Source organism: Archocentrus centrarchus, chromosome 5, assembly GCF_007364275.1.
Source record: "Archocentrus centrarchus isolate MPI-CPG fArcCen1 chromosome 5, fArcCen1, whole genome shotgun sequence".
NCBI classification, from domain to species: domain Eukaryota; kingdom Metazoa; phylum Chordata; class Actinopteri; order Cichliformes; family Cichlidae; genus Archocentrus; species Archocentrus centrarchus.
In genome coordinates, this window is record NC_044350.1 from 21896740 (window position 1) to 21916271 (window position 19532).

A 19532-nucleotide genomic window follows, 5' to 3' on the forward strand; every position below is an offset into this window, starting at 1 on the left:
ATACCTCTTCAGGTGGTTAGCCAAGGCTGTGAGTCTTTGCTTGGCAGTCTCTAAGGTCTCAGGTATGGACAGCCTGTTGTACTTCTTAGGCACCGCTTTCTTCTTTACACCTTTCTACAACTCTGAGAGCTGGCTAACTTCCCTCCGTGCTCCCTTGATCTTAGCCTCTAGTCGTCATTTCCATGGATGGTACTGCTCCTTATTGCTGTTCATCTTATAATCAAACATCTCAAGGATCACTGCTGCCGTGGTATAGATCAATTGATTGGTTTCAGTGATGGTCAAGGTAGGGATTGTCCATAATACTGCATTTGCATCTTCTAGTAGACTTTCAGAGGGTACTTCACGTATTCTTGGTAATCGGCATTGGGGAGGTCCAGGTTTCCAACTTCTTTGGCATTCAATGTACCAGTTGTTACTGGGGCTTGGTACCCAATCTCGGAGCGTGGGGATGATGATATCTCCCCCTTGGACCTGTCGTTCCTGGCTCCCCCTTGCCGTAGCATTTGTGTTGTACCTCGTCATCTTCCATATGTTGAAACACTGAGCTACTGGTTGTTCCGATGTCAGTCTGGATGCTGGGTCAAAGAGTCCGTGATTCTCATCTTGTGTCCATTTATGCTGTATCCTCGTTCCAGTAGTCCACTTATTGTCAGTATGCATTGGTTCCTCAACACTTGACACGGACCTTGTTAATCCAGGTGACATTCCAGCTGGTATGGCCTCAATCATATATCGCTCATAGTCTGAGGTAGGCTTGGGGGGGTCTAGCCTGGGGATCCTTACTGGATGCATGCCCTGGCTGGGATTCGAACCCCCGATGGTAATGTTACCACTACACTATGCAGTGCTTAAGTTGGATGAGGATATTAGAATAAATTCAGCAAACATGAAGTCCTCCAAGTGAATATCTAATGTCTTTGGACTGCTGTGTATTTTGTGTTCTTTTTTTGTTTTAAAGTAATGGATGCAACAACTCTTGGCAAGTCTTAGCTTCAATTTAAATCAAAATCAAACAGAATTATCATATTCAATATTCAGCAGAAATTCCTTTGAAGTCAATTGCTGCTCCAGTCTTCATATCAGATGCCAGAAGATGATTTCTATCTGCCTTGGCATTCCCTAAGATTTTCACTGCATCCACCTTTACTTGTTTGTTGTGAGGAGTCTCTACCTGTTATTAAGTGGAACGCAGCTCAGTCAGATCTCTGAAACGAGGCAACGGACTCGACCAGTCGAGAATATTCCAGCTGCTCATCTAAAAAGTTTGTTGTTGGTTAATTTATATCTGCATTTAGGATTGCTGTATTGCTGAATGATGAAATTTCACTCAGTGGGTTGCTTGCATTGAGCCAATTCTGAGCACACAACACTACTGTTCATCTCGGATTTCATGCCATTGCTTCTGTCAGTAGTGAAATCCCAGTGAAGCATAATGCTTGACAGACGATGCTGCTTTGTCAACAAGATAGAAAGTCTCATGAGCCAGACGCTGATTTCTTTTCATGGGTCCAGAGAACAATGGTCCAGAGCTCTACTTTCATTTGATGAGTTCTGTATGTCTTACCCGGGCATGTGGCGATTCGTCTTGTTATAGACACAAAGTGTTCCGTTAATCACTGACAAGGACACAAGTAATTTAGTGCAGTCATAAATGATTTTTTGGCCTTTTCTGTTTTCCTGCAAGCAAACTAACTTTGCTGTCTCTGACAGATTCTTATTTGGTTTTTTGTTGTTGCTGTTCTTCTTCTTCTTTACCTGCACTATCAGCCATTTACTCCTGGTATTCACAGACAACTCAACTTCAATTTAATCTCTAATCTGTTTATGAACACTGAAACAAAGCACAGCTGCCCAAAATAAAATTTGGTTTCTGAATGTCCAGTTATTCTTAAACAACTGAAATTTGTGCGCTGTTTACTCTTAAACACAAAATGTTCAAAAAATATATATTTTATACTAATCTAGTCATATTCAAATTAAATCATAATGTAGCACATTATTATATTGTAGAACCAATATTTTATTTCAAGCTGAATGTGTTAAAGCAAGGTTTAAAGATTGAAAACAGTGTAAAGTCAAACTGCTTAGACTCTGGACTGTATATCTGTGCAAGTATACAGTATCTGTTGGGAACAGCTCCTATTAATTAATTGCCTGGGGGGTTTACATTACAACTGAGGTCAGTGCAAGGATGCCAAGTGCAGATAACTGTAATTGAGTCACGTGTTTATAATGTGCAGATTAGGCTTTCTGCCAAAGATGTGCCATTGGGAGTCACTTGAAATTGACATCATTCAGTGTGCATTGGTTTGGTTTACAGAAAGTGAATCATGCAGTGATTACTTAACCCAGCTGGCATGAAGGAATTGAAAAGGACACTCCTTTGTTTTATGACAAAGGAATAATATTGCAGTGACTGCACAGTGAACCTAGTATTATCCAGTTTTCAGCTCAATCAATTGAAATGACCTCATCCCTCTAAAGCTACACCACATAAAACAGTTTCACCCCAGTTCTCATGTGAGACACACGAGAAGCCAATCAATCTGCTCAAGCTGTTCTCACTCAGATACATCTGTTTAGATATGTACCACAAGCTCTTGTGATAAAGCTACACAGGCTTTAACAGACTGCAAACAGTCAGGTTGCTCTGATGTTTCATACAGCATTTATTTTGAAGGCATAGTTTGACAATTTTGGAAATATTCCTGTGTTCTTAACAGGAGAAGGATTAGAAGATCGATACCACTCTCATGTCACCATTATAAACATGCAGCTGGAGAAAGGCCACATGCCTCAGAAGGAGTGAAATGACTTGTCCAAGGGACAGAAATTCTTTCAACTAGCACCTCTAAAGGTCACTATTAGACACATCATATCTCAGTTATTTTAAAACAATTTGTGGTTTCATGGAATGATTTTACAGTTGAGACATTTTCAGGAAACATCTTGCCAAACTATTTAACGAACTGGAATTCACCATCGTGCCAACACGTCAACAGCAGGCTAAACAAAGCAACCAGAAAGTGAACAAACACTTATGCATTTCATTTCAGCCCCAAACCTCAATGGACTTGTGTACATCAACAATTATGAATCCTCAAGAAAAACCACTAAAAATGGGCCTTCATATCTAAATAAGACTAGCAGAGCTGACTAAGAGGCTGGGTCCATGATGCTGACCACTGAAGAAGAAAATGCCCAACAACCCCTGTTTTGAATCTGCACACAAGCCTTAACATCTGTTAGGAACAGCAGGATCTAGTCTGTGGAGAACTGGAAATCTACATGTTTTGATACAAAACCTCCCTCATGTCCTGGAGCATGCCTGAATAATCCCACAAACCGCACGTGGCGCCTGCTCGGCTGCTACTGAAGCTTGTGTGTGAAATGTTAAAAGCCTTACTGAGTTTAAATAATGTAAAACGCTGCAATAAATAGCCGTGCTGTACTCATTAACATTCAGCATTGCACTTGTTGAAATGCTGAAAGCAATAATGGCCTTTGATTAGCTCAGGGTGGCTAAAGCTCACACAGAAATTTGATCAAAGAAATCAGAAAATAAAACAAACAAACTTGATGCTCTCTGTAAAGATGTGCCACATGCTGGGTCTAATGGCCACGGTGAATGACTTCACAACAGCGCGGTGAGTGTGACGGTAACAGTGCGCTGGAGTGGAATCGGTCAAACTCATTATCTTCTAAAATTCGGAGTGGTGACCTCAGGCTTCAGCAAACATGATCCGTGGTACGAGTCATGCAACACACAGTGGAATCAAACTCATCTCTATTCACTCATGAACCACCACAACAAGTGCATATGAATGTTTAGACACACACAAAACCACATACACACAGGGTCACCAAAGAAGCCTTTTCATGACATCTGTGCAAAGAATAAAAATAATTTCTCCATGGTTACAGCTTCTCATTTTCCATCAAGCATGACGCATCTTTTTTTTTTTTTTTCTGTACGTCTGGTTTGTACGTTAATCCAAACACAAGAGCCAATGTAGATCTCTGCTCCAATATGTCTGCTGAGCTACTAAACGTTGTAATACTGAACAGTATTTGATCAAAAACCACTTAGTTCATGTACAATATAAAAGATTAAAAGATCATCCATATGAATGTGTCATACAGTATGTAGGTCAATTTTACTTAAGTAAAATAACAAATAATCCTGGGATGTGGAATAGATTTAAAATAATCAGCTTTTACGGGAATAAAAAGGCATGTGGTTGTGAGTATTAAAATAATGAACCACAGTCAGATCATATAGTGGAAAGTACAGAAAAAGTCAAATTAATAATAACACAGTGTTGTAAAACACAACAGCAAAAGTAAAACCATAGTTTTATAAAGATTTGACTAAAGTGCAGTAATTCAAACAGTATTTAATGGCATATAATTAAAATGTCAAAACATTAGCAGTGTTATTTGACACATAAGAAGCATTTTATTATTACAGTTGGTTGAGAAACAGCTTGTTTTGACCACTTGCTATCTGAGCAGATATAATCAGTGTATTTATTTATGATGTTTGTCAGAAACCCAATTATTAACTGTGTTCCTCTATGCAATTGCTGCTACTTAGTAGTAATATATATATATATATATATATATATATATATATATATATATATATATATATATATATATATATATATATATATATATATATATATTTTTTTTTTTTTTTTTTTTTTTTTTTATTTAAACAAATTCTCGTTTCCAGCTTCTCAAATGTGAATTATGTTACAGTGAATTCAGTGTCTTTGGTTTATGGCTGTTAGAATTAACCAAATAGATTACATTTTTATGATCACGAATAAAACCTCGGTTAATCGAGCATTAAAGCAATCCACGGGGCAGCGCAGCTGTCTTTTTCATAAACTAATAGTATGGTTTTAATAAAAATAATAACTTTTAACTAAATCTAATCAGTGCAAAGTACAAAGTTTTTCTCTGGGACAGTAAATAGGCGTGTAAATTAATACAAGCACATACTTAAATAAAATACTTGAGTCAAATATATTCCACAGCAGCGCATATATATTATTATATTACACAAATAATTTCAATGGCAAACGTGGATTTTCAAAATTAATCAGTTTAATTGAAACTTTTACATTCCTATTGTGTAATGAATCCAGGCAAGCGCACACATAAAAGGACAAGAACACTGAACCCACTCATTGCCACCTCAAGCCTCTGTTATGTCTTACACCAACACACAACAACAGCGTCTGTCTTTACCGTCAATCTCATTTTCTATTAATCACTCACCGGCCTTCCCTTCCTCTTTCTCGGCCCTCATGTCCTTCTCGGCACAGGCTCTGCTCGGCTCCACTGTCAAACTTGGTGTGCGCTCTCATAGCAGTTGAAAAAAAAAAGTAAAACGCACACTTATCCACACACACACGAACACCTACACACTTCAGTGTGCTACCGCTGCCGGTCCGGCCGCTCCCAGCCCTGCTTTCTGTGGCTCCACCCAAACAGGTTACTAGGAAGTCATCCCCTGAGAGAAACTCAGGGAAGCTACCTTTCCAGCTCCTGTGTACCTGCACAACGACATCTCCACAGGCAACTGGGACAACTTTCACCCACACCCACACCCACTGCCGCTCCCCCCTCCCAATCCCACACACAATCCCACACACACACCTACACACACACACACACACACGTGTGGGAGGGGGAGGGGAATACAAACTACACCAAAGGCCTCAGGTAATGAGCCAGGTGAGTCAGTGCAGCTCTCACCCCACCTGATGGCCAAGAGCTAGCACAGTAAAATGTATGATTTGACACTCCACCAGTTGAACCTGTGGGGTGGGGTGGGGGGGGGGGGGGGGGGGGGGGGGGGCACCTTTCTCTGAAAGCTAGAAATTCTGTGTAGGCCACTGTAGCCTATATGAGTTTACAGTATCTTACTAATGGTAAAGAAAAAAAGTTATCCAATGCCATGTTCAGACCACTTAAAGATATGTATGATAAGGATGTCTTTAAATCAAGATGGGTTTCAAAAGTTAAAGAGATAATCCACAATTATTTATATCCTTATGTGTGGCCAAATAGTGGGTTAATTGATGCTGATTGGCTTAGGAATACCATTAGTCGGAGAATTGATGATATTTATAAGCAAAATTGGTATGGTGAAATCCGGAGTAATAGGTTATGTTTGGTTAATATTGTCACTTTAAATTTGAAAATTCTTTGGAAAGTTATCTTGTCTCTAACCTGAATCATCATGATCGTATACTTCTTGCTAAATTTCGTTGTGGAAACCATCGGCTCCCTATTACAGAAGGTCGTTTTTTAAATGATATAACTCAGACTGAATGTAATCTTTGAAATATGAATTTTATCGGTGATGAATATCATTATATACTGGTTTGCCCATTTTTTAAAACCCAACGTGAAAAGTACCTGAGACAAAAATTTTTCTTTTGTCCAAATATACGTAAGTTTTCTGAACTGTTCCAAACTAAGAACGAAACAACATTGTCTAATTTTATTAAAATAATTCTATATTATTTTAAATAATTTCCTGTAAATTCTCTGTGTTAAATCAGGAATGTTTTCTTCCTACACATTCTGACTTCAGATTTATTTTTCACAGATTTTACAGTTTGTTCTGTTTAGTTGTTCATATGATTATGCTTGTTATTTTGTTTAACTACTTTTAAACCTTTTCTGTAAACACGAGGCATGATGTTATGGTTGCTTAAAAATTTTTTTGATGCTACTCTCATACCCCGAAAGGGGTCGTTTTAGAGTAAATAAAATTGAATTGAATTGAATTGAATTGAATTGAATTGAATTGAATTGAATTGAACTGAACTGAACTGAACTGAACTGAACTGAACTGAACTGAACTGAACTGAACTGAACTGAATTGAATTGAATTGAATTGAATTGAATTGAATTGAATTGAATTGAATTGAATTGAACTGAACTGAACTGAACTGAACTGAACTGAACTGAACTGAACTGAATTGAATTGAATTGAATTGAACTGAACTGAACTGAACTGAACTGAACTGAACTGAACTGAATTGAATTGAATTGAATTGAATTGAATTGAATTGAATTGAATTGAACTGAACTGAACTGAACTGAACTGAACTGAACTGAATTGAATTGAATTGAATTGAATTGAATTGAATTGAATTGAACTGAACTGAATTGAACTGAACTCACTTCCTGGATGTGAATGTGTGTTTTGGCCAGAGAAAGAAATAGAAATCCCTCCAAATACAGCAAGTATAAACTTCAACACAAATGCTTTAAAAAAAAAAAAAAAAGACAGCAGCAGTGGCGAATTGCTTCAAACTAAACTGCCTTGCCTTGAGATTAGAATATTAATATGAGCACTGCACCTTATCATTAACCCTCCAGGGATTAGATTGCTCTTTGCTTGGTGCTGACTAAGGACAGAATGTGTCACGATAGATAGGAACTGGGATGTGTGTGGTCAGATTAACAGTAAATAAGGTTAAGGCTGGTCCAGTTTACTTCTCGGGTCTCTTCAGGCTTGAAACCCAAAGGCAGATACAGGGAGGTGAATTGAAGAAAAGAGATAGGGCTACACCTGAATTAATTCAGCCTACAGGGCCCACTTTGATAGAAACCTATCTTTATGATTTTTTTTTTTTTTTTAATTTATGAGCACCTCAGTAACATAACTAGCATACTAAAGTGTAAGCGTAATGCATTTGTGTGTGTGTGTTTGTGTGTCATAGAAATTTGAGTTAAATCTCTTGCATGTAAAGATATGCCAGCAGTTGAGAGCAACCATGCCATTTGTCCCAGCTGTCAGAGGTTGATGCTTAGCTTTTTAGCTACGTCCAAAGATCAAATGTGGTCTAACCAGATACTTGTCACATGAGGCAATGGATCTGTCAATCACGCACTGACACCTCAAGGATTACTGCCAGGCTCATTCTCTCTGTCCGATCAGAGCTCAGAATAAAGACTGCAACAATAACTCTTCAATGGCAGTTACTGTAGACATCAAAAATAGGCAAATTTATCTTATTGAAGGGTAGGGCAGATGTTGCAAATACTTTGTTTTTTTTTTGTTTTTGTTTTTTTTTTTGGGGGGGGGGTATGGCCTGTGTTATAAATTCTCAGAGATTTAGATTATTAGAACTTTTAAATTATTAAATCTAATAAATCAAATTCACTTAGATTAATATTTGAACTTGTCTGAGTCTGTCTGTTTTCTTTGTCTGAGCTTTATATATAGACTTTTTTTGACCAAATGTAGCACTTTATAAATCCAAAGTCATGCTGCCGCTACACTGAATCTTATTCACAGTATTGCTTTTATCCTGACACCTCTTCAGTCTGAAATTTTCCACTCCTCTGTGCCCTTATTCTTCAGCTTAACTCCCTGTATCACTATGTCATTCATTTGCTTTGCTCACATTAAAGCAAGAAGGAATCCTAAAAGCCTTCCTTTTCCACCCTCCACTCGCCTTTGCTGCATTGCTCTCCCTTCTCTCAGCAGTGAACGGTTGACCTGTCAGTCTGCATTATCAGTGCTGGGGAGTGCTGATAGAGAGTTAGGATGGAGTGGCATTAAAATATTAGCTTTCCTACAGAGAGAACAGACAGTATTTCTTTAAAAAATTGAGGAAAGGAAGAAAACTCATAACAGCGATGGGCAGCGGGAAAAGCAGGAGAATGAGTGGCCGAGGTCACAAGAGTTGCTACTCATTGTCAATGGACTTTGTCAATCAGACTTGTCTAACAACCAATGGGCATGTTCTTCCAGCTTCAAGGGTTTACGCTGGAAAGAAAAGACTGGATTTACAATTACAGAGCAGACTTTCTGGTTTGAGAACAGCCGGGGACAATAGCAGTCATTTGAATGAGAAACAATAACGGACACAAGCAACAATGCACATACAATCAATTGACCTCACAATCGATACCTTTTGTGTTACAGATACACACCGTTCACTTTGACTACCGCACTACAGAAACTGACAGAGGCTATTATCCTGAGCTACACAAGCCTCTTACACTGACAGCAGTGATTGGAGGAGATAAGGGGTCATGCAGCCCTGCAATAACTGCATGTTACACTGTAACTCTAGTGCAATAAACATCAATAAAGCTCCGTGCAGATTAAAGCGGTTTGCAGAGTAAAATCTTTTTCTCTGAAAATCAATCAAGTCTCCCAGTGTAATGTCAGCATTCCATACTCCATACTGGGAAACAAATCACGTTATTTAGCTGCAATAAATCAGAGGCTGCAGTGGACGGTAAGGCCCTCGTGGTCAGATACCAAGTACTGTTATCTGATTGTTCTCACTCTCTTAGCCTGTGCAGCCCTTTGCTCAGTTTTACCCTCCCACCCCCAAAGTCAAGCTGACAGCTTTGTGTCTGTGTCTTCATCATGCTCACTTCCTGCTGTCACCAAGGCAACACCTTGCACTTTTGAGTGACGCCGTACCTTTGCCTAGCGAGCAGTCTGGTGTGCCAAAGTCCATCAGGCTGGATATTTCTGTTGGGTAGCACATGTCTGTCACCACTGTCTTCTGCCTGTGATGCACTGATGGATCTGCAGGAGAAAGAGATGACATTAGATTTTACTGAAATGGATGAATCAATTTTTTTGAAGCATTCAAAAGAAGAATTTTCTTTCTATCTGCAGTAATTTTAGTTTTGGCAGTACGGCTCTCGTGAACTCAAGCCATGCTCAGTTTTTGGACATTTTCCATTTTGACATATTCATACAGAACTTTATGCTACACGCTTCTACCTTGCATTCAAACCTACAGCCAGTCTAGAAACACCAATTAACCAAAAATGCCTGTCTTTGGACTGTAGAAGGAAGCTGAAGTAACCGCATGAAACCCACCCACACACACACACACACACACACACACACACACACGCACACACAGGAGAACAAACTCCTCAGAGAAAGGCCCAGATATTCAGAAATTCAAACCCAGATCCTTCTTGATGTGGGATGACAAAGCTTACCAATGCACTGCCCATGGCATTTTTAGTCAGCAAAACTCCCCTGTTGTAAAATGTTAGTCTCATACTGACACTGTATATGTACCGTGCTGTCTGTTAAATGAGGTGACTCATTCTGACACGAGTTTTAGACATGTTGCAAATATGAATCTCTCTTACAGATCGCTGCAGTTGTGATCCACAAAGCAATTACACCACAGAAACTGTCTCAGTAACAATGCATGGTTGTTTAGTTAATACTATCATTTCGCTTTTCACCCTGCCTATCTAGTAAGGCTAGAAGACACTGTGACTGTGCAATGATCTTTTGTGCTCCATACATTGATAAAAGGTTAATGGCACTGTTCAAGGAGGACTCCTGTGAGTTACAGTGAAAGAGACCCATCTGCTCATCATTCCTCCCCTTTTCAAAGAAAAATGGTTTGAGGGAACTCATATTTATTTTTAAATCATTGAGATTCTCCAGTTCACTGCCTTTTGCCCAGCTTTTTTCTTTTTGTCTCACTCCCGGTGTCTAAAGCATGAAATCCATAAAAATGACGATGATTATTGGAGGCAGCAATATCCTCACAGTACCAGGGAGTGATTAAGTAGAGCATGATTTCCTTCTAAAGTGGGCTTATGATCACACAGCCCATTTAATATCTTTAAAGTAGTACTGCTTACCTTATGCATCCTATAGGGCTATAAATATAGGTTTTCCTCCCAGATATAGGCATAGCCGAGACTTGGTGTGTATATGCAGATGCATTTTCTAAATTGAGTTTTTTTTTTTTTTTAGTTTAACCACATACATTGTCCTTCAGTACTGCAATAACTGCCTTCCCTCAGGTGCTTTCTAAGTGGTACCATGTGCATCTCCACCCTTCAATAATGATCTCACTCTTTCCCTCCTAATCTGCATATTTTGACAGTTTTAATTTCACAACCCTATGGTATTTATCTACATTACTGACCTTCACCTCCCTTCTCCCCCTCCTCCATCCTCTTGACCCGTCAATAATGGTTTAGGTGTTGTTAAGCTGACCTTTTCTTTGATTTTTAATATGGAGATTGGAGAGCAGGCCAGTTCATGCTCGACCGCTCTTAGCACCAACATTAATGAGAGGGAGAGGGGGGGAGAGGGTGAAGCTGCTGGCAATGAGACAAACACACGATCTATTCCAGTACTTACTTAAAGGTGCTGGCTCTCTGTACACTTAAAAACGATGTCAATACTTCTATTGCAGACATAGCATCTCCCTAATTTAATAACAATAACTGTTACATAGTATTTAAAACTGTGCCTTCTCCATGTGTGTGTTTCATTTTTAAAATATTTCTTTTGGTACTTCATTATAGTTTTGTTTTCTGAGCTTTTTACTGATTTAAGTGGCCTTCCATTCCCTTAGCGTTCTGGTTAGCCACAGTCCATTGTAATTCAAGGGAAAACACCCTGTCATTGCATCAATGTGCTCCAAAGAGAGCAGTTATCAAACCATTTAATTTCTGCCTGGCTGAACCTCAGCCGTGAGAGGTTAAAGGCTATGAAAATTAAAGGGTCCAGCTGTGCAGCTCTACTTGTAACCTGACTGCCCAAACCGGGCAGCAGAGGCTGTCCTTTGTGACCTCAGCCAATCATGTCTCTCATTTCTAAGTTAAATCTGATGATACTACCTTCTCACTAGGCCTGATATTACTTTTAAAATAAGCAGAAAACAAATTATTTTTATTGTAAAGAAAAGAAAATGTGCTTTTGCTGCTACATTGAGAAGTGCACTTTTGCTCCCAAAACCTAAGAGAGAGAGAGAGAGAGAGAGAGAGAGAACTGTTTTTTTTTTGTTTGTTTGTTTGTTTTTGACTGACAGTTAAGCTTCTCTCTCTGGATGACCATCAGTTTAATTAATATACTGAAATTTTATCAGACTGACAAATGGATTACAAATATTTTTTGTGTATTTAAAATCCATCCATCCATCCATCCATCCATCCATCCATCCATCCATCCATCCACTTATGCTTATCCCCCTGAGAGGGGGGCTGGAGCCTATATGCTCTGATTTTATTGTATCTGATCTTACAGGTCCACCGAGATCAGAGTCAGCACTATGCTGAAACTACATGTGGTCTCCAGACTTCACAAATCAACAAGAATACAGACATATTGGTTTGTTATTGAAGGAAAAACAGGGGTGTTGCTTATGACGTGACTTCCAGTCAGATATGGCATTGTGATCATGAGCCAGCGTGTGCATTATATAAAAATGAAGCAGCTAAATGGAATTCAATCATTATTAAATGCATTTTTAAATGCTTGTTTTTACAGATGCACTTTAATGTGACATGGTAAAATTTATTTGTGTAACATAAGCAACAGGACAGACAGACGTCATTCAACATAGCTGCGTAGTGGGTCGTAGGTGTGTAAGGCATTTAAAGTACTTTCATTATATAAGGTATAGCTACTGATAATCTAGTCTGACAACTGTTTTGCTCCCAACTGACAGAATGAGCCACCTCTTTGACAGAATGATTTATATGTTTTTAAAGCACTTTATTCCTGTGGCAGTTCCCTGTTGTGAAAGAGGCTTAAATTGTGAGATTGGGAATGGAGATGCATTTTTAAGAAGCTTGTTTTCATAAATGTGTTTTGCTGGTGTCGCAGTCATGCTGATGAAAGCTGAGTGACAGCACAGCATTACACAAGTGTGGTTCAAGAAACATTTTGATTGGTAATATGCAAATAAGTTCTCTTTCTACAGAGATGAATTGTTAAGGACACGCCTACTGGTGGAGATGCACTGCTCTAAACTAAAGCTAAAAATATCAAATGTAAGTTGTTCCCTTTTATGCATTATTTACCTCCAAATAGAAAGCATTCACAAAGCACACCCATAATACTCTAGCAAAAAAAAAATTTAATTTTCATTACTTATAACGTCAAAAGTTATATTAAATTGTTTAGAAATGAAAAAGACTTCCTTGCAACAGAGGACAGCACAACATCACAAGGAACTCAGGAAGAGCTAATGGGGCAAAGAGTCAGAGGAGGTATTCAAACATCTGACCCAACTTTCCATCTTAGTGCACACTCAGCTTTTGGAGTCATAATGCTACATGATGGAAAGAGAAGATGCTCAGCAGGAGTCAGCATAGGTATTCAACCAGAAAGACAACACAAATACCATCAGTTTTGAGACAGCCCACCTTCAGCTAACCTTTAATTATTCTGGCACTCAGTCGATCGTGTGGCAGATGCATCTATTCCTGCATCAATCACTGCACCAGAAAGGAAAAGAGGACATTAGCATACTACTGTAGAGTCACAACACTCTAAAATGCAGTCCTGCTGAGTTCAGTAACACAGATGTGTTTTATCATTGTGAGTGACTGACACAAACATGTACGGGCACCACTCGCGGTAATTTATAATGACTGGAAACACAAGCTGTTCATTGTGTGTAAAAACAGTGGGGCCGAGTTTAAAAGGTGACTGAGCAGAGCCATTCATACAGAACAGAAGCTTATTGTAATGTTTACGGTTTCCACGCACTCTCACTGAAAGGCTTCATGGTCTTTGTCAAGGCAGGTGAGCTACAAAGTTGATTGGAGGTTGTGGTGCAGATTAAAGTACAAGAATTCAATACCTCTTTAAAGTGAGGGGATTTCTTTTTGAGCTGCTCGTTTGTACTCTACAGAGAGGAAGTATAATAAGAAAAAAAGTACAGTGTTATGAAAATCTTTTTATGTTAAGTAACACTGGAGCAGAACAAAAAGAGTCATGAGATGACATGTTGACTCAGTAATACTGCCAAAAGAGAGCTATTATACAAGCACTGACAGTGACAATAAAATATTAATGTGTCAATAACACAGAGATACTCCCGTCTCCCTTCACTTGTAGTTTTACTTCGGTTCATTTGCAAAGAAATGAAAACCAAAAAGAGAAACAAAACACATAGTTTTGTTGAATGTGATGAACATTATAGAGTGCTTTGAAAAAGTATTTGCCCCCTTCCTGATTTCTTATTTTTTGCATATTGGTCACACTTACATTTTTCAGGTCATCAATCTAATTTTAATATTAGACAAAGATAACCTGAGTAAATACAAATTGAAGTTTTTAAATGATGATTTAATTGATTAAAGCCAAAAAAGCTATCCAAACCTACCTGGGCCTGTGTGAAAAAATAATTGCCCCCTAAACCTAATAACTGGTTGTGCCACCCTTGGCAACAAGAACTGCAATCAAGTGTTTGCAGTAACTGGCAATGAGACTTGGAGGAATTTTGGCTCACTTTTCTTTGCATAATTGTTTTAATTCAGCCACATTGGAGGTTTTTTGAACATGAATGGCCTGTTTAAGGTCATGCTAAAGCATCTCAATTGGATTTAAGTCCGGACGTTGATGAGGCCACTTCAAAAGCTTCATTTTTTTTAACCATTCAGAGGTGGACTTGCTGGTGTTTTTTTGGATGATTGTCCTGGTGCTGGTGTCAGTGGCCGAAGCAAAAACTCGGGTGTGGGAGGAGTTCGGTGAGGCTATAGAAAAAGACTTTCGGACGGCATCGAAGCGATTCTGGCAAACCGTCAGGCGACTCAGGAGGGGAAAGCAGTGCTTCACTCACACTGTTTATAGTGCGGGGGGGGTGCTGCTGACTTCAACTGAGGCTATAGTCGGACGGTGGAAGGAATACTTCGAGGACCTTCTGAATCCCACTGACACGCCTTCTGTAGTGGAAGCAGAGTCTGGGGATGAGGGGGATGACTTGACCATCACTGGGGGTGAGGTCACTGAGGTAGTTAAACAACTCCTTGGTGGCAGAGCCCCTGGGGTGGACGAGATTCGCCCTGAGTTCCTGAAGGCTCTGGATGTTGTAGGGCTGTCTTGGTTGACACGCCTCTGCAACATCGCGTGGAGATCTGGGGCAGTGCCATTGGATTGGCAGACCGGGGTGGTGGTCCCCATCTTTAAGAAGGGAGACCGGAGGGTGTGCTCCAACTTTCGGGGGATCACACTCCTCAGCCTCCCCGGTAAGGTCTATGCCAGGGTGCTGGAAAGGAGGGTGCGTCCGTTAGTCGAACCTCGGATTCAGGAGGAACAATGCGGTTTTCGTCCTGGTCGTGGAACGCTGGACCAGCTCTTTACCCTCTCAAGGATATTCGAGTGTGCGTGGGAGTTTGCCCAACCAGTCTACATGTGCTTTGTGGACTTGGAGAAGGCATTCGACCGTGTTCCTCGGGGTGTTCTTTGGGAGGTTCTGCGGGAGTATGGGGTGTCTGGCCCATTGTTGCAGGCCATTCAGTCCTTGTACAACCACAGTGAGAGCTTGGTCCATATAGCCGGTAATAAGTCGGATTGTTTCCTGTGGGTGTTGGACTCCGTCAGGGCTGCCCTTTGTCACCGATTCTGTTCATAATTTTTATGGACAGAATTTCTAGGCGTAGCCAGGTGGCGGAAGGCTTCTTCCTTGGTGGCCTCAGAGTCTCATCTCTGCTTTTTGCAGATGATGCGGTTCTGTTGGCTTCATCACGGGGGGGCCTCCAGCTCGCAGTGGAACGGTTCGCAGCCGAGTGTGAAGCGGCTGGCATGAGAATCAGCACCTCTAAGTCTGAGGCCATGGTCCTCAGCCGGAAAAGGGTGGAGTGCCATCTCCGGCTCAGGAACGAGTTCTTGCCTCAAGTGGAGGAGTTTAAGTATCTCGGGGTCTTGTTCACGAGTGATGGGAGAAGGGAACGGGAGATCGACAGGCGGATCGGGGCTGCTTCTGCAGTGATGCGGACGCTGCACCGGTCCGTCGTGGTGAAGAGGGAGCTTAGCGTAAAAGCGAGGCTCTCGATTTACCGGTCGATCTACGTTCCTACCCTCACCTATGGTCACGAGCTTTGGGTAGTGACCGAAAGAATAAGATCGCGAATACAAGCGGCAGAAATGAGTTTCCTTCGAAGGGTGGCTGGCCTCTCCCTTAGAGATAGGGTGAGGAGTGCGGCCATCCGGGAGGGGCTCGGAGTAGAGCCGCTGCTCCTCCACATCGAAAGGAGCCAGTTGAGGTGGCTCGGGCATCTGATTAGGATGCCTCCTGGCCGCCTCCTGGGTGAGGTGTTCCGGGCATGTCCCACCGGGAGGAGGCCCCGTGGTAGACCCAGGACACGCTGGAGAGATTGTGTATCTCGGCTGGCCTGGGAACGCCTTGGGGTCCCTCCGGATGAGCTGGAGGAGGTGGCTGGGGAGAGGGAAGCTTGGGCTTCTCTGCTTAGGCTTCTGCCCCCGCGACCCGGCCCCGGATAAGCGGAAGAAAATGGATGGATGGATGGATGTCCTGGTGCATAACCCAAGTGCGCTTGAGACATGGCCAGACATGAAATTTCACAATATATAAAATATAAATCTGGAACACACTGTATAAGCAGGTCAGATTATTGCACCTCTGAGTTATTGCACACAGCAGAGAGCAGATAGTAGAGAGCAGAATTCATGGTTCCATCAATTGCAGTTAGTTGTCCATGTCCTGAAGCAGCAAAGCAGCCCCAGACCATCATACTACCACCACCATGTTTGACTTTTGGTATGATGTTCGTTTTATGAAATATTGTGTCAGTTATGTCAGATGTAACAGCACTCAAGCCTTCCAGAAATTTCAGCTTTTGTCTCGCCAGTCTACAGAATATTTCCCAAAAGTCTTGGGGATCAGCTCGATGTTTTTTGGGAAATATGAGACGAGCCTTTGCATTCTTTTTGGTCAGCAGTGGTTTTCACCATAGAACTCTCTTATGGATGTCATTTTTGCCCAGGCACTTGCTTTTTCACATAGTTTGGATATCTTTTTCCTCTAATAAATGAAATCATCATTTAAAAACTGCATTTTGCATTTACTCAAGTTATCTTTATCTAATATTAAAATTTGTTTGATGATCTGAAACATTTATGTGTGAAAAATATGCAAAAAACTAAGAAATCAGGAGGGGGGAAAATGCTTTTTCACAGCACTGTATTTTTCAGAGTTTTCCATAGATACACTGACAATTTTGTTATCCTTAACATATTTTGGTCACAGTCATGTAGTAAAAATCTCATATAATCACAACCCCGTACTAAAAAGTGAAGTACAGAGGAATTCAACCATTTGCCATGGTACATAATTATTATTACCCACCAGCATGACAATAGCTGATTGTTAAATTACTATTTCTATTTCATGCAGTTAAACTGATGTAGCACAATATGAAGAATCTGAAGCAGTATTTAAAGAAAATTTCACAACCATGCAGACTTTGAATGCATTAGCAAAGCTAAATAACACAAAGCCTTTTGGATTTCTAACCTTTGGCGTCAGACCAAGCCAGAAAAACCCCGCCTGGTTACATAAGACAACGGGATTGAAGTTGGTTGAGAAATTTAGTGTTTGAATATTTCGCAAAGGAGACTGCTCATCCCTGACCTCAGTGCTCACAGGTCTCTACTGGTATTATCAGGCACGGACACATGGAGCACTTCCAAATCCCAGTGTTCAGAACACTGAAGTGACCCCCCCACCCCCCCCAGCACTGTGCACCTTCACTGTTAGGTATCATTAACAGCCTCTGACACAGATAGCAGTGACAAATTGAAAATAAATCACTTTTGTGATGGAACCACATGAAATAAAGGAACGACAGAAAAAATACTTTTAAAAAAAGAGCAAAGAATCCATAAACTCAGACTGTAAACATGTCAAATAGTTATATGACAACACTTAAATCCTTCTAGGAAAAGCTGACTTAATATTCAAAACACTCTGTATGTTATAAGAAAAGCAACGGAAAGATTTCTCCAAGGATCAAAATTGAAACTGCATGCTACATACTGAAGGTTGAGCTGTCACATCTCTATTATATAACCCCAACATGCAGCCAAACCACTGAAGCAAAATGCCATTCCTCTAATGTTTTTTCTTTGCCTGGAGCTGAAAACTTACTGTCTATTAATCTGTGTTTATAATAATCCATGACACAGTGAATCAATACTCCTGGCACTCAAATAACAGAGGCCTGAAAGGCTGCTCCAAGGCTGCTGTGATCCATAGCTTCTGGATGCTGTCTGCGAGTTGCCATTAAGACTACAACAGCAGCCTGCCCTGAGGAAACATGGAAAAAAAAAAAGCCCCTTCAGGGATACATCAATTACATCAATGAAGAGAAATTGCCTGGGGAAGATGAGCGTCCAGGGTTACTGCTGTTATGAGTGGTGTTGCTCATCTCAGACGTCTGCAGGTTTGTCGCGTTTTGCTCGCTCTAATGATGTCTGTGTGCAAGGACAGAATCAAGAAATGTGTGCTGTGAGGTACCTTCAAACCATGGGAAACCCTTTTCAGTAAACTGGAACTTCAAAATTTCCAATTGTAGGATTTGATAGGGAGACTTATTCCACCATATAACACATAAAAATTTGCGAAACTGTTGCAACCACTTTAATATCTCTGGATGTAGCAGTCCATTTAGGCTAATGCTGCATATCATTACAGTTTTATAGCAGTTGTACATTTTTGCATCATTGTGATAAAGTTTAATGATCTGTTTGTTACAGTATTTAATTCACTGTGGCAGATATGAAATCTACACATTTCCATCTGGTTATTTTATCCACTATATGAAACGAAAAAAAAAAAAAATACAACCACATTTCTCCAAAGAGTGTGCAACTGACTTGCAATCCATATTTAGTACTTAAAAAAAAATCCCTACTAGGATAAGAAAAAGAGATTCTCACCTATTTCTTCAAAATGTAACAGATTATACCTGCAGCTAGAAAAAAAATTAAATCCTGCTCCTTTTCTGATCCTTTCTCCCGCTCCTGGTACGTTTTGTACAGTAATTTACTGCATTTTGCAGAAAATGTTCTATATGATAAGTTTACATATGTGTTTCATTACAAGTTTTTATCTATATAAATTAATCCTAACATGTCATTGTCATTAAAATAAGAAATGTGTGTGCTCCACAATGAGGGCATTAGCAGAGTAGACAGAAACATATGAATGAGTATCTTTTTACCAATTCAGTACCAAGTGCCACACCTGCTCACGGCAATATCAGCACTTCAGTGCTCAACCCTGTGATTAAAATGAGCCACGCTGTTATGTCGAAACCAAAACAGCTGAAGGGCTCAAGAGAACAGAAAGTACCTCAGTTCATTATTCATGACAGTGCCATCAGGAAAAGAAGGTTATAGGATGATACCTAACCTTGGAGTCACTATGGGATGATTTACAGTAGTTGTGCATCATCCGGTGCTAACGCTGGCGGATGAATAATCATGGTGGAGCTGACCTGCCAAACTGAAATAGCAAGAGACTAGACCTTAATGACAAGCAGTCCATGTTTAGTGATAGAATAAATAAATAAATCATGATAGCTATAGATCTAGACAACAGGATGGATGGATGATGGTCCATCAAACATTTGTAATAAATATTATTGTGGCTCAGTGAGTGAAAAATGGGAACTTCATTATGGTCTAGATAATGAAAGTGTATGTAAACCCACAGATACTCAGTAGAATAGTATTT

The 19532-nt window shown here is 40.2% G+C and overlaps 1 protein-coding gene across 1 annotated transcript in view; it reads right to left on the bottom strand.

Annotated features, from left to right (window-relative positions):
• The window catches only part of kaznb (kazrin, periplakin interacting protein b), a 127987-nt gene that overhangs the window by 24438 nt on the left and 84017 nt on the right, over nucleotides 1-19532 (bottom strand). Inside the window, exon 4 of the mRNA XM_030730467.1 lies at nucleotides 9476-9583. Coding sequence (XP_030586327.1) covers nucleotides 9476-9583 — 108 coding nt within the window. The remainder of the gene's footprint in view (nucleotides 1-9475; nucleotides 9584-19532) is intronic.